A 15372-nucleotide genomic window follows, 5' to 3' on the forward strand; every position below is an offset into this window, starting at 1 on the left:
TTTTTACCCATCGATATAGAATCTGAAATTAAAGAAATCACGGCTTCCGTATTAGCCAAAGGAGAGATGTGCCAATAGTTACGGCGAAAGTAAACACTTCGAGTATTTAGCTCTACTTGCATTGGCGCAGCGACTTGTTCCGTTGGGTGTTGGTGGCAAGCTGATGTCTTGCGCTCAGCGTTGCCAGGTTTTCTAAACCACGAACCGTCACTAGAAGTCAGCCAAATTGCCAGAAATTGCCAACTTCAGAGCCATCCAAAATCACCTCCTTCAAAAGTTATTTGAGGTTCTTTGTTGATGTTTGACCTCAAATAACTTTTGAAAGAATAGATTTATCGTAAAATGACATGAGCCCTTTTTTTGTAAAACGTAAAATTTCCTACAAAAACATGTTAACAAATTTTCCGTACGACGCGTCGCTATCTAGTTATGAAAATCGCAAGGAGCAAGAATCGTTTTTGCCATGTTATTCTTATGGAAAGTAGAAAATCGCGATGAGGCACATCTAAATATCAATATTAAAATCTGAAATTTTCATGGTATTCCTTTTTCGTCATCTTGAACAATATTTCCAGTATACCAAAAAAAAAAAAAATAGTCAATTTTTTTGATACAGTCTAATGTGTATACTAGGAATATTATATATAAATGATGTTGAATAATTAACTCTTACATGAGAGTGTGCGTAAAAACATTTTTTCTCAAAACTAACCTTTTCCCCAATCGGTGGATTCCCACTTTTTGCGGTATTTAAGTTTGTCTTTTTTGTTCTTGCCCATAATACATTTCAATATTTCCGATCATCTCTATATATTTATATTCACATTATATATTCACTTCTTTCACTTTTTTTTTGCTCCGTTCGACTATTTTTTTTTCTTCTGCAATCAGGTAAAGTCTAGATGACCGTCTGCAATACGTATAATATACGTGATTATTGCATTTTACGGATAGTATACGTATTTTAGAGGGTCAATTAGACTTTGTGGTACATGTGATTCTACCTGGGTACCGATACCATGAACAGAAGTCAAACGACTGAAACTGACGAACCACGGGTCACGGGAATCGAGAATCCCCAGGAGTGGAGCCAAGTCGAAAGGGTTGAAGATAACGTTTTCAGTAAGTTACTAGTGACAAAAGCATCGCAAACGCGATTGGATAGCTCCTAGAAAATTTAAAGTTTACCAGCGGCGGCGATCAGTAGCACGTTACGCCCGTGCTAAAAAATTCAATGGAAAAGCTGTATCAGCAAAGCAAAGCTAAATTAGCAATGTGAAGAGTAACCTGAAACCGCCAAACTAAAATGTCGAGTACGCCAAAATATCGCCAACTCACCAATCACAATATTTAGGCGCTAAACCACCTGCGACATTCGCCAATTTGACGGAAAATCGCCAAAACTAGCAACGCTGCTCCTCGCGCTCCGGTTTTCGGTTAGATCGCTTTGATCGCCGGTGGCGCCCTCTGCGCGCGAAACAGCTCTGTGGCGCGCTCATCTCATTTTGATAGCGTATGTACACGAGCACATTCTTCCAGCATATTTATTGAGGCAACCCCACGCTTTGAATGCGAGCTCTTGGCTGATACGGGTTTCTGCTCTGTCCTTCGGAACTACCCGTTGCACATGACGTCACACTCTGCTCCGCGCCTTCGGGGTGTTTTGTTTGAACCAAGCAAGTATTCAAGCAACCTTCGGGGTGCAACCCCCAGTTTCATGATCGCTCTCGTACTATGGTGTTAGCAACAGTCGTGATATCGTTTCAAAATCAAGAGTCTCGTCCCACGGACTGGCACGTCATAACGTTGACTGCATACGCTGTAACCGCCCATATGCTCGTAAGAAAGATAAAACGTCGGTCGCAGTTGTTCACTGTTCTTTTTGATATATCCATTCAAACGAGTCGTACGCCGAAAATCAAACTACAATGCCTTGAAAGCATCTCAGTTAAAAAAAAGTCAACATGAAACTGAATGTACTGTGCCTGCACTTTCGAGTTTGCGCAAATTACTCGAAATAATTGTATTTTGAGACCTTGCAACATCTGTCCGAGTATGCGGCATGTATTCTTAAGTGGTCATTCAGTGTAGGGACGTCAAATTTCTGTAATAAAGTTATATATTCAGACAGAATAATTGTTGCTGTCCTTGTTGTACTTGACAGTTGAATAAAATGTGTCTAAAAAGAAAAAAATGTCCTCCATAATTTTCATCTCGCAATATATTGGTGCGCCAATTGGATCAGTAGTATTGCCACTTCGCGTTCTCATCGCGGCGGTCGGAAGTCGTTGTAACAATGTCAACTATGAATGCTATAACGCATTTCAACTGGCATGACAATTGTCGCTCACTGACAGTTAGTCAGAATCATCGCCGTATACTTACAAAAATTAATGAAATCCAGGTAAAAACATCTGAAATGTGAAAACAGCCGCCAAGTTGCCAAAACCACATCGCAATAAAAGTATGGGAACAACTCAGAAATTGCGCGTCTCTGTCGTGAAATCAGGACAGAACTCCAAGCCCCAAGATCTCTCTGCAAGTAGGTATACGTCACAAAGTCGGATTCATTTTCAATATTGAATCCATAATTTCCACAATTTGTGTTAGAAAAAAGAGGTCGTGAATTTCACAAGTCCGCTATATTAAAAAGTTTTCTAATCGAATTTGCATAATTCTGCTTCAGGCGACAGCGACGAGTATACTTCTTGATAATCTCTACGTTTTTTTCGAAAAACTTGAAAGTTGAGATATCGTGTCAACCAGACCTGAATAGCGGTAACTTCAGGTGGCCATACCAGTGAGATCCTGCCGTCAAAAACGAACCGCATAATTTTTCGTATGACTTTGGAACTTCCGCTCTTATGTGTGAGAAATTTGGAATCATCAAATCAACTTTGCTATAAAAAAAACAATTATTAAACAAAGTCGTCAAGATGTGACACTATCCCCTTATTACACGGGATCACGCACGGCACGAACAAGTATCATTATTCCCATGAAGAACATGAAGTAGATGTGCCCGCCAAGAACGTAGCTCTTGGAATGATTTTTCGATATCACTACTCAAACAGCGAGGCCCGACTTCACGATGTACCTGGACCTACTTGCTAGGAGATCCTAGAGCTTCGGGGTCTTTCCTGATTCGACGACAGAGCCGGCCGATACCTAAATTGTTCTTCTATTTCTATTTTGACGTAGTTTTGGTAACTTGGCGGATTTTTTCACATTTCAGATGTTTTTCCCTAAATAAACGTCCGTCACGTTGTCAGAGCAGTGCTTTACTGCCTACTAGTGACGATCGCTCCTGCATGAGGCACATCTACTTTTACCCAAAAATCGGTGGTCAAGCGCGGCCGCATACCTTCGCTTCCGTCGTCCGTCCGAATCGGCTGTTTTCGTGGTCAGCTTCGGGTGGCATCGGTGTCACGTCATCATTTCCCTGCGCGTAATTACTATAATTTGGCCGGCAGAGGGCACAGCCGAGTGTTCCGCCGTTCCGTCGTGCACCCAGCTGAGTGTAAGAGCATATTTATCAACATTTTATATTGAAAATTTTTTCTAACATGCATCAGAAGTTGTACCACAATATGGAGATAAATTGAATTCAATAATATTGCTGATATCGCCGCAAAAAATCACGAAAATATGCCTCTTTCTCGCTCTTTGAACCCTACCCCCCCCTACCCCCCTCCGCCCCCGCCCCCCTACCCCATCCTGCCCCTTAATGTTTATTGTGAGGCGATGGGCTAGAAAGGTGAAAAAAAATCGTACAGTTTAGAGAGTAAATTAGAAGAGCAAATTGTGAGTGTGTGGAGGGAGTAGTGCGCCGGATAGCAGTTCTTAGAATGAGGGGAAGTTTTTAGCTGCCAACAGGATGTGCGAGACATTGTTTCGTCTGGCGGAACGAAGTGGCTTCCAGATAAGAGAGACTCATGATTTGTTCTGAGTCCAAAATAGTGATGGGTACGTAACACAACTGTAAAGCGCTATTCAGTTTTTCTTTCCATTAAAATTACTCATTTTTGCGAAAATTCAATGTTTCTGATACTATCAGTATGTGTATGACTGAGGTTTTTTTCATCTGAGCATTGATTTCAGCATTAATTTTGTGTCTTGAAATTTCCAAGATTGTTTTTTCATTCCAACTAGTTTAGAAGAGTTGCGTGCTTTGTTTCTTATTTTAATGTACCACGGTAAGAAGATACCGTTGTCGAACCTTAACTATGTCTTTTGCCTCACTTTTCCCTGAAACACAAACTTCATTCCGATCCTGAAGATAATTGCAACTCAATGGAGATTCACTCATGGTTAGACGTTTCAAAGTACATCGAATTCCAAGAACTTTTTTTCCTCGGAATTGAGTTCATTTTCCTCAATTCCTTTCACGTGGTTGAATTCTGTTTACCCAATACTACGAGCTAGTTTTCCGAAAGTTTTAATAGACATTCACGAGCATGCAAATGTTTTTTTGTTCGCCTGAAAAGATTGGTTTACTCGACATTGACAATTTTGTCATGTGGCCTTTTAAATGGATATTAGGCAGTATAAACTTTCAAAATATTTTAGATCGAATTTCAATGTCACACAGCAGCGGCCGTTGCAGCGACAATTTGTGATATTATAGTCTGTGCCAAGTTCACTTATGCGCACTGTAGAAGCATACAAGGAGAGGCGATGAATTTGATTTCGATAAAAATATCCAAGTAGCGTGCAAAGAGACCTCGCGGAGAAGAACTTGTGAGGAATATCAAACAACAGTAAGTTGCTTCAAAACCGGGTGCAACCTTTTTTATTTGGTTGCAATAAGTCTCAACATTTCCGTTATTGTTCATTCCAACAATGCACATGACAAATACCTAGTTTTAAGTAATTCAAAGTTCTTAGTCTAGCGTCAGTTAAAAGATTTCGAAAGATCGACCCATTACACACACACACACACACACACACACCGAAAAGCTACAACTAGTGCTAAAATCATTCTAAACTGTTCCGATTGAAACGCGGTTGACTTCAATCTCACATTGCGTGTTGTTTGAATACTCCTTTATAAATAAGAAATATGTGACTACGTTCATATCCACAGGGCTATATGCGGGGAAATTTTTCCATTACTTCATTAGTGCTGAATCGTAATCACTGAAACAAATGTTTGTTTATCATCAAGTAATTAGTCGAAACCGCATATCACGGATGCATATGATCAGCAATCGATCGTGTGTTTGTAATGAGATCCACTGATGGTCGACTTCACGCTTAAACCTCCTTTACATTCATTTTAATCAGGTCATTCTATATGCTAGCGTGGACTCAAATTTGCAACACTTGAACTAACCGCACCCAACCCAACATTATGTACCATAACACCCCCAGTGCTGCTTACAATTACTATGCGGCAAGGTGCAGGTACTTCCCTTCCTCTGATATGGCCAGACCAATCGCAGGAAAGGAGTTATTCATAGATTTAATTATTAGCTCAATCGCTTTGGAACAAGAAAGCTGGTGCTGTCATTCCTCGTCGAACCTCAATAGAGTTTCGCGAGTTCCACCGTGGCATCGACCCATAACTAAATTATAAGAGAAATTAGAAAAAACGGCTCGGGTCGGAGGAATCGCAATGAAATACAAAGTTACGATTGGGACTGCGATCGCTGCTACTAAATACTTGAGCATCCCAATTTGGTGTTGGCCACCCCCGGTGCAGGCGAGTAAATGGGTTGTCCGACGGCATAATATTTGTGGTTGGGTAGCACTAGTTCACCTGCTACTTAGTACGTTTTCTATGATTTACAATATGTACTTGAACAGAAGTGACATCGACAGATGCATAAAAGTGTTGGCAGATACGGTAGCCCTTGTGTCGGCATGCCTGAGAATATTAATCTGCAAGAAAGAACGACTTCGTCTTCAGGTGAGGTACAAAGTGCAATGCTTTGCCATTCTTTGTTCTCTATTATTGAAAATTCAAAAGTATTTGAAACATGTGGGAGAAAGAATTTTCCACAAAATGTTTCAGTTGTGAGATTTTATTGAGAAAAAATAGATATGATAAATTGACCGAAATCGGTTTCTATTCAACACCCAACCTGACCTGTAAGGTCAGCCAAATAAATTATAACGAATGAGAAAAGATGCGGTAACTTGAGTATCGACGGATTAGTTGAATCGTCATATCGAGGGGTAAGAAACAAAATAACGCAGCCCGCTGTTTTTCTAATCAGTAGAATAAATCCGCTTTCATTAAGGGGTCTGGCTACATTAGAATGAAAAACTGTCGCATTTTTTGTTTTTGCATTATCATGAAGCTTAGATCTTGATGTAACACCCCATACCAAATATGAGGTCAAAATTTAGAAAAATGACGGAGTCACAAACAATTTTGCATTTGAACCGCGAACAGCTGGATGTGCGGTATCCACCATTCTAAGGTGAGAAGCATTTTTTTACCAGGTTCCCTTGTCAACCGCTGTGAACATGACATCTTGACGCGGCAAAGCAATCCTGATACTTTCAAGGTATTTTTCTGGAAACCGATTTGACCCTGACTTGCCACCTAGGGGTGTAAACAACATCAGCCCTTTTGTTCTTGATTCGAAGTACCTGTATGGCTCAACTAAAATTCAGGCCATTGAAGTGATAAAATAGAAATATTTTGAGTTTTTTTTTTGTTGTAAAAATAGCCACTTTTCTTTTTGTTTCTACAACATTTATTTGAGTATATTTTAATTCTTGACTATGAATACTACATGATCCTTTGAAATAAATTGTTAATATGTTCTAAGAGAAATTTCGGAGAAAAATGTTGAGTAGAGTATTTAGTATGACAATCTTGAAATTAATCTTTATGGTGTACCTTCATGGTAGCGAAATCGTCGGATGCCAAAAAATTGTGAGTTACGCCCTTTTGGTTGTCAGCCCTGAATATAACCTCACTGATAAAGTCTGTTCTCGTTTCAGTATCTTTCTATATGGGCTGCCTTCTCAAAGCACGTTTGGATGACTACGTATTAATCACTGTTTGCACTCAATCTTTCGCAGTCACCGTCCACAGTGGAATTCGGACCCTCAATTACAGACATTTTTGAACAGGTTTTGTTAGCTGAAATGGAAAAGTTCGTAAGGCAAGCTACTGGCAAAGAGGAAGAATTAATTCAGGCCTACGTTGATAGATGTTTGGTTTTACATACGACTGTCTTCGTCAGCTGTATCGCCGGCCCAATATTTTTTATCGCTGGACCTATTTTCCTGCCACAGCCATTTCCAGGGGATTTTGCTTACCCATTCGAGGTGAAGTCAACTTGGCTTTGGCTCTGCTTGTATATTATGCAGAGTATTTGTGTCCTCCAAGTCGGGAGCATGATCATGGTGGACATTTTGTATGCCATGTTACTGTGGTACGCGGGCTTAAGATTTGAATTACTGAACCTGGAGCTCCAAAAAATAACTAACATGGACGAATTACGCAGCTGTGTGGAAAGTCATCAGAAATTAATCAGGTAATATTCAGTAAAATAAATGTCTATAGAATTCTTTTGAATGGTTTTGTATATTTCTGCGCGGTGGGAGTGCACTATCATTACGATTTCGTATAATCAGGTATTCGAAAAAGTTATAAGGTGAGACCCGTTGTAGGTTGATTTGATTTCAGATACACGGATAAATTGACGGCCAGCACGCGTTTTATGGCCGCAGAAATTAGCAGCGTCGCCATGTTTGCCATCACAACCGCAGGTTTCGTAATTATTCGGGTAAGACTGAGCTTGAAAATCTTCTTTGCTCCGTTAACATTGAGGAAATTGGGTGTCTGATGTTGTTGATTTATATTGTACACTTGGGACGGGAAATGAAATTACAGCGACCCAGTACGTACGACTTGGTAAAGTACGTTTTTTTTGAGACAGCATCGGCAACGGAGCTCCTTTTATTTTCATGGCCTGCGGATCATTTGTTAAAAGTCGTGAGTACGAACAAAAGAATGAAAATAAACGAATCATTAAAATCGGAGAGCACTTGTTATACGTTCGTATCAGAAGCTAATCTTTCATACTTTATTGTTTCGACACCTAGAGCGAAGGAGTAGGCGCCTCTGTTTTCAACAGCCATTGGATCGGTAAATCACCAACAATGCTTAGAAACATACTGTCGATTATGCAACGATCGCAACAACCAGCTCTTATTTATGTCGATGGGTTAGTTCCAGTATTATCGCTGGCGTTCTATGGATCTGTGAGTTCTCGTATCTTTTGGTGAGATTTTTTCTACTCGATACCGTGTCCTCAAATTATCATGAACTACTATTATCATTTTCAGACTATTTCGGCAAGTTTTTCATACCTCACAACGCTATGTGCACTAGTTGGGGACTAGACACAATGAACTAGGAATGGTTGAATTCCATCCCCAGGGCGTTTTCACGATGCAAAGAGATAATTTCTATTGGTAATTGAAGGTGAATGGAAGCATTCAATTCGTTGGCAATACTTAGTTGATAGATTGCTTAGGTTTAGAAAGTGGAGCAGTGTAGAAAATACTATAAGTTATGTCATAGAATCTGACAAAGCAAAATATATTATTGCATTAAATGGAAGACTTTGCCAACTTTGAATTGATCTGCGTCACTTCCTGTATCAGAGTTAATCGTGAAGTATCATCTTTATGATATTTTTCAATCGCAGAGTGTTACATTTGCTATCTGTTACAGCACTACCCGTATGAACGTATGAAATTGTTATAATTCGTTCATCTCCCATGTAGCCTGTGTGAATTTTTTAGTGCTGGAACGTAGACGCACCTTGTTACCATAATCCAACTCATTTATCAATCACGATGTTCGAATGACGAAAAGATCTAGATTTATAAATAACTACTTCTTGATTCATCAATGCACTGCGTTTTATTCAGGAGTTTATAAATGCAATACAGTCGAATACACGCCTATCATTAATATTATTGTCACGATTCACCAAGAGAAAACGATGAAATCTGGTAGGTGCAAATTTACTATTGGTCGGTGGAATCGTCACGTGGTCAAACTCGCCCGTGGCAATTGACGAATTGAAATGGTTTGTTATCGTGACTCGTAGCAGTCACCGGTTTGAGGCTTATTAAAAATGAGAGTTCACGATCTCTCCTAAATCACCACATCATCCATCCGAGACCTGCTGAACCTGGATGAATTCGCATCATTCAAACGATTCTCATGAGTTACGTTCAAATGCTCAAGCTTGAGACGGCCAGCCTGCGTGATAAAAAGATAAATCCTTTGTATGCGCAGCCATAGCTCATCTGCTAAGCTTCACCGTTTCTGTCGGTATGTAAAAATAAATACCTATAATTGAACGAGCACCGCAAGTAAAATGAAACCCGAAACTTATGAAAAGCAACTTAAATTGTTAGGATTAGTTCAAAATAATCAAAAAAATCACATCGGACATCATACGGTGCGGAATGTCCAATGAATAGCGTAAGTATTTTAACAAATATTTTGAACGTTATGAAATTTCTTGACCATCCCTGACTTTTACCAACGAAACAATATACCCTGATTTTCTTCATTTCACCCGTTTTATCAGTTTTTCATCGCTCATCATTTCCGATTACTCCGAATTTTCTCTGATGAGATTTTATTTCTTGATGCATTCGAATCTGTTATGCATTTTTAATGAATCTCACGGGCCTTGCGAGCCTTGAGAAGCTTTCATAAATTGGCAACATTTTTCCCAAAATTTTTTACACATCGATGTGATTTTTCAAATCTAACACAGAAGCGCAGCTGTGATACAGATTATCGTGAACGCATCGAAGCGAGGTTTGAATCGGAGGTCACAAAGGACATAGGGCAGTCTTGAGATCGTGGACATGTTGCTCTTCCTCTCCTTTTGTGGCCTGCATTTCTGCCAATTGCCTTTTATCTCTTGGACCGTCGTCGAATTCGTGAAGCAGGTGTTCAAGACTGTTCTCCGGTTTGCATATCTTGCATAGTCTCTTCTCGTCTTTCCTCCATTGCTTGTATCCTTTTTCCTTGTTGCCGCACCTGAATCTGCGCAACAATGAATTGATTCGGTTTTAATTTTTTTTACTGGGGCAGCAAAAGGCAGTAAAGGTGGCATGTGTTATCAACAAATTATTATTGCAAGCATAAACATTTTGCAACTTGAACGAAAATCGAAGTAATTTGAAAACAAAACTAAGAAATCCTTGATTTTGAAGGACCTTTTCTACCACTTACACTAGGTGCTGTTTCAATGAAAATAATGCACAGCACTTGAATTCCGTATGCTTATCGAAACATTAGGAATCGCCCCTCTAGTCATCATTACATGGTCTCTTGTTCATCGTACACTTTTGGAAACACTCATCGTTTAAGTTTACTGCTTTTCTTTTAGCTGTAATTTTGATGCAAATTGAAGTGATTTCGTGACTTTTTTTGTGGCACAATGTGAATCGTTTTGTACTACAATATTCCCTGATGCTCTATCTACATCGTCTGTTAATAGAATTGGGTGAAATGTGTCATGTGCTATTGGTTTATCTCTGCGACCTACACCTTGGATCATCTTTACTGCTTCGTCCAGTCCTGTCAGGAAAGTTGATATATTTATTTCTTGTTTTCATCACATCATACATAGTGTGTTCGAGTTGTTTTTGGATATTGTCGCTGCACCAATATACAACATTTAACTCTTTGTGCGAACACTTGTTTTGTACACCTTTTATCTGTACAGTTTTTCAAATTATTCAAGGTTTTCAAAATATCAGAAAAAATTGGAGGAGTCTTCTCATAGTACATATTAACTACAGCATCCAAAAGTTGGCAAAGTTTCAAATTAAGAAGTATTATTCAGAAAACGACCGTCTCGTGAAAGACCTAGTGTTCAGACGGGGGGTTGGGAATGTTCAGGATTTTTCATAAGATTTAGACAATTTGCTTGGTATGTTGATGGTTGGCAGAACACGTTTTTCAATTTTTTGCTGTTTGGTATTACATCTTCTGTTTTGAAGTGTGCTCGGCACATCATAGACATACATTCTGTCAATATATTTTCAGCTGATTTTGCTAAATCTCGGATGTTGAACACGTTGTTTCCATATAAGAACTACGTCTTTTCCGACTGTTGGAAACCCATGCCGCACCGATGTTACTCTGGAAGAATCTAAAAGACGGCATTCTTATTTTCTAGGAACATTTGTTTGCTAACACTTCCAAACACTTTTTACGGCAGAGCACACGCCGTCAATCGACAGGTAGTTGTGAAATATGGGATGGCAGCGGTGTTACCAGTGTACTGTGAATTGGCTACTAAATTCCCTGTGACTGCGGCAGTGAAAGGCGTGCCGGGGTTCGAAGCACTAAACAGGTAACCAGTCGATCCATGGCAGATTTTTGGTTCTGCAGTAAGTCGTGTGTCGCCACACACGCGAGCTGAAGACGCGCCGGCAGTGCGGTCGTGCACCACCACATGGCGCCAGCCTATCACGGGGATGAAGTGGTGTAAAGACGGCTCGCGCGTGTGACGGCACACGGCTTACTGCATGTTGTGTGTCTTAGGCTCCACTCTGGGATGGACTCATCCCCTCCGTCAACCTCCATGATCTTACCTGTAGATGACAGTAACTGACGGGACCTGGCTCTGATAGATGTGTTGAGTTCTTCGATGGAAAAATGGATACGAGACGAGAGAGTATAAAAAACGTCACCGCGTTTCAAATAAATAGACGGAGGAACCGTGTCAGTTGTCGCACCGTGTAATTTAAAAAAAAAAAATTTAGAATACACATTTATTCCTTTCTTATGTTCATAAAGGGCCTTGCCCTCCTTCCAACTTCTAACTGAGCACGAATGCTGTCACAATCTTGTAACATAGGTTCGGATGAAAGGGTAAGATTTATACTAGATTATGATGTTGCTTCCGAAGATGAATCCGGTACGTAACGATCTTCACGAAGTTCCCGCGAATTTCGCAGTGCAAGGAAAAATAGGCGATATTGTACCTAGAGGTTTGTATTTTATGTGCCATCAGTGCCATAACCTCAAAATTCTAAAATCATTTTACCATATGTTATAATTTCAGCAAAGAGGAAAGCCGAAAACCTGAATCGAGAAATGACGGATTGAAAAACAACAAAGAAACTGAAACTTTCTGTCATGGATGAGGTGAGAGGGAATAAATCCCTCTTCTTGTTTTAGTTCCGATGCGCGAAGCTCACGAAAGGGTGACTTATCCCTTCAAAAATCGGAGCTGAGGTGTCTGGAGTCTGGCTGCGCTTATTCGACTTCTGCGGTTGCTCAAATCAGCAATAATGTTTAGGTAAAGACGGTGAATTTCCGGTGCTATGAAATTAACCCAAATGGCTCGTGAGCAGTCAAAACATGTCGCCCTTTCGTTTCAACAATCGCTTTCAATTGAATTTTCGTCAATTATTTCACATGTCGGACGCAAATATATTTCCGCAATAACTCAACATAACAATTTTATAACGTTTCTAAATATAAACTGTTGGAACTAAATGACAGAGCGACTCAAGATCAGCTGCACGTTCTGAATCATGACGCGCTGACGTTACTTTACAGGCTCACTTCACTTACGCATTCGAATTTTATTTGTTCAATTTTGTTTTGTTCAATTTCTTTTTTTTCTGCGTTTCCAACACTTTCCTTCGGAAGATATATATATTTATAGTAGAACTGAATGCTGAGAATTCGAAATAGCACCCGCTAGTTGTTCAGAATACTTTCCAACACTCATCTTTTCTTTATCATCGAGGCATGTAATCCACGGGTAAAAGTTTTAATGCCGACGCCCGTGTGCGGTGAGGAGGGAAGGAAGTATCCCAGGAGTGCGAACGGTGGGCAGGCATCAAAGCCCGGCAATAGAGGCCTAGCGTCAGATCGGAAGGCTGTAGTCAACGCGCGATTCAAAATCAGCATATTGAATTAGGGTGTTTCAGAAAATAATCATTCGCGATTTTCCACCGTGGCACCCACTGAAAAGTTTGCTTGGATTGGAGAGAGATTCTGACTGTTCATTGGCGTTCTACGTTGTATAGAAGATCGCGCTCATTTGATTTTCTACTTTTTTCGTAGTTTGTTGAATTACAGAGAAACGCGTTGTAACACTCATTATTGTTTTTCCTGAAATCTAAATTCAACCCAAGAAACACGATCCATGACATGAAACTATATCAGATGGGAATCTTATTTTTTGGAATTAAAAGTTCACATTAAATTATAACCATGACATGAGAATAAATTAGTGGTCGAAAAGGCATCTCATACACTTTTCAAACATCGACTGGAGACTCAATTTGCAAGTGTGGGCCTTCTTTGTAATATAAATTGATAATATGATTGATGTAAGCAAAGAAAAAAAATTGTTCGTGATTTTTCATAAACTCGAAAAATGTGAAAAAGTGAAAAACAGAATGAGCGCAATCTTTCACGTAAGATCGAGAGCTTATCTTTCGACAGAGTTTTTTCTTTTGACCTGAACGAACTATCTAGGGGTTTCCACGGTGGAAAAACGGAGATGATATCTTCTCTGAAATACTTTAATATAGTATACTACAGTTATAAGTAAGACTTCGATTAAGTGTAGAAGATATTCCGAAAGAGGTAAGTCACTATTCTCGTTTTGCTAAGCTAGCCGTTCAATAAAGGTTCATGTAGGGTACATCTCTCACTTTGCCTGCCTAGTCTTTGTATGTGGAAGGAAAATACGATACTGCAATTATCCACCATTCTCAACCTGGGATTGGATTGATGTGTTCAACGGCGGCACAGTAGTCTGAATAACTAAACTATTTGACAGGCGACATCCACGTTCTCTAGAAACTAATCGTTATCGACAAATTGGATTGAGTTGCTATTCATGATAAAAGGAACGTGCTTTATCTCAGGTGCATTTGATATGTCCAATTATTCACCGAACCACTGCCTATCTCAGCTGAATTCATCCGACATCAAAATTTCACTATACAATGTCGCAATTCGTCGATTCGATATTACAATTTCTTCCCTTGGAAGCGCAATTTCTTGCTGTCCATGAATATTGAAGCGCATACAACTGTTCAAAATACAGCAGGCCAGGAAAATACCACAATAATTAGAAGTAATGCACTTTATGGTACAACCATGATTGTCCAGTCGTCATATACATTTCCAAATGAAAGTGAACCGAGAAAGTTGATTCTTGGATATTGCGGGGGGGGGGGGGGAGATTAAAAAGCTGAACTTCAAATTGTCGCCCAAGATTTTCTATGTGGATTATCCGCTATCTTAGAAAAACGGGCGAATTTTGTTTATTTGCAACAACTCGGCTCTCCGTCGAGATACGAAAATTGCGATAGAATACGTTTTTTTTTACTTTTTCACGTTCTACCACTCAAGTCACATACATTTTTCACTTATCGTTCATTGTTGTTGAGATATCAAACGAGAAAGTAAAAAATTCAGGTAGTGAACTAGTTTTTTGCTGCCTTTTTTTTTCGTGATAGATATCGAACAAATGTCTATTGTCAACCTCTTAGAGCATATAAATGCCTGCTCAACAGTTTTTAAAGTCGGTGAGTCCGTGTGCAGTTTCGATTTCGTCGCTCGCACGGTTGTATTCATATCTCATAACGGATGAACGGTTGTTGAGGGAATGATTGAGATACAATACGAATAAATAAACCAGCAGAATTATCAATCATACACATCAAATTTATTATGCAAAAACATTTTTTTTATGTTGCAAAAAATAAAATTAAAAGCAGTCCGTTTTTTATATTCATATTTTTCTCTGGTCCGATGGTCCTGGTTTAAGGTGTTCCGCGAAATTTCAGGTTAAGCTTTTCTAGCCCCCCAACGCAATATCCAAAAATCAGCTTTCTCGGCTTACTTGCATTTCCAAAACATTTTTTTCAACGCAATGACTGGCCTATGATTAGAACGTCAACTTGAGAACACAATATGGTTGGAATAAGTTATCACCAATAGATCAGATCACAAGACTGTGACGTAACAATCACATAGAATATATTCTCTTTCTACGTAACTTTCGATACAGAACGAGCAAATTATGTTGGGGTCGATCCCACCAGAAATGATGGTATATGGACATTGCACCTACATGTTACTGTGAAAGTCACAATATATAAATAGGTTCATTGCGGTACAAAATTGTACCACAATCGGAGTTATTGTGACAATTCTTTGTGCCGTATTCATAAGTGCCTAAAATAAACTTATTGTTGTAATGAGCTTCGCGGTAAAGGTTACGGCGACTACGCTAGACGAGCAAAGGCATACTAATGAATAAAAATGCTAAGACTTTGCGAGCATCGCTGCTGCCATTCCGTTCGAAGGCTGGTGTCATGCGTTTGCCCAGTAAT

The 15372-nt window shown here is 39.6% G+C and overlaps 1 protein-coding gene across 1 annotated transcript; it reads left to right on the forward strand.

The window, feature by feature from the left end:
* Nucleotides 1-5617: 5617 nt before the first annotated feature.
* On the forward strand, nucleotides 5618-8432 carry LOC124413098 (putative odorant receptor 92a). Its single transcript, XM_046893458.1, has 6 exons — nucleotides 5618-5911; nucleotides 7090-7496; nucleotides 7649-7748; nucleotides 7856-7957; nucleotides 8068-8226; nucleotides 8311-8432. The coding sequence occupies exons 1-6, from the start codon at nucleotides 5618-5620 to the stop codon at nucleotides 8365-8367; spliced, it is 1119 nt and encodes a 372-aa protein (XP_046749414.1). The 3' UTR covers nucleotides 8368-8432.
* The last annotated feature ends 6940 nt before the right edge of the window (nucleotides 8433-15372 follow it).

The sequence above is a fragment of the Diprion similis genome, chromosome 12 (genome assembly GCF_021155765.1).
Source record: "Diprion similis isolate iyDipSimi1 chromosome 12, iyDipSimi1.1, whole genome shotgun sequence".
NCBI lineage: Eukaryota > Metazoa > Arthropoda > Insecta > Hymenoptera > Diprionidae > Diprion > Diprion similis.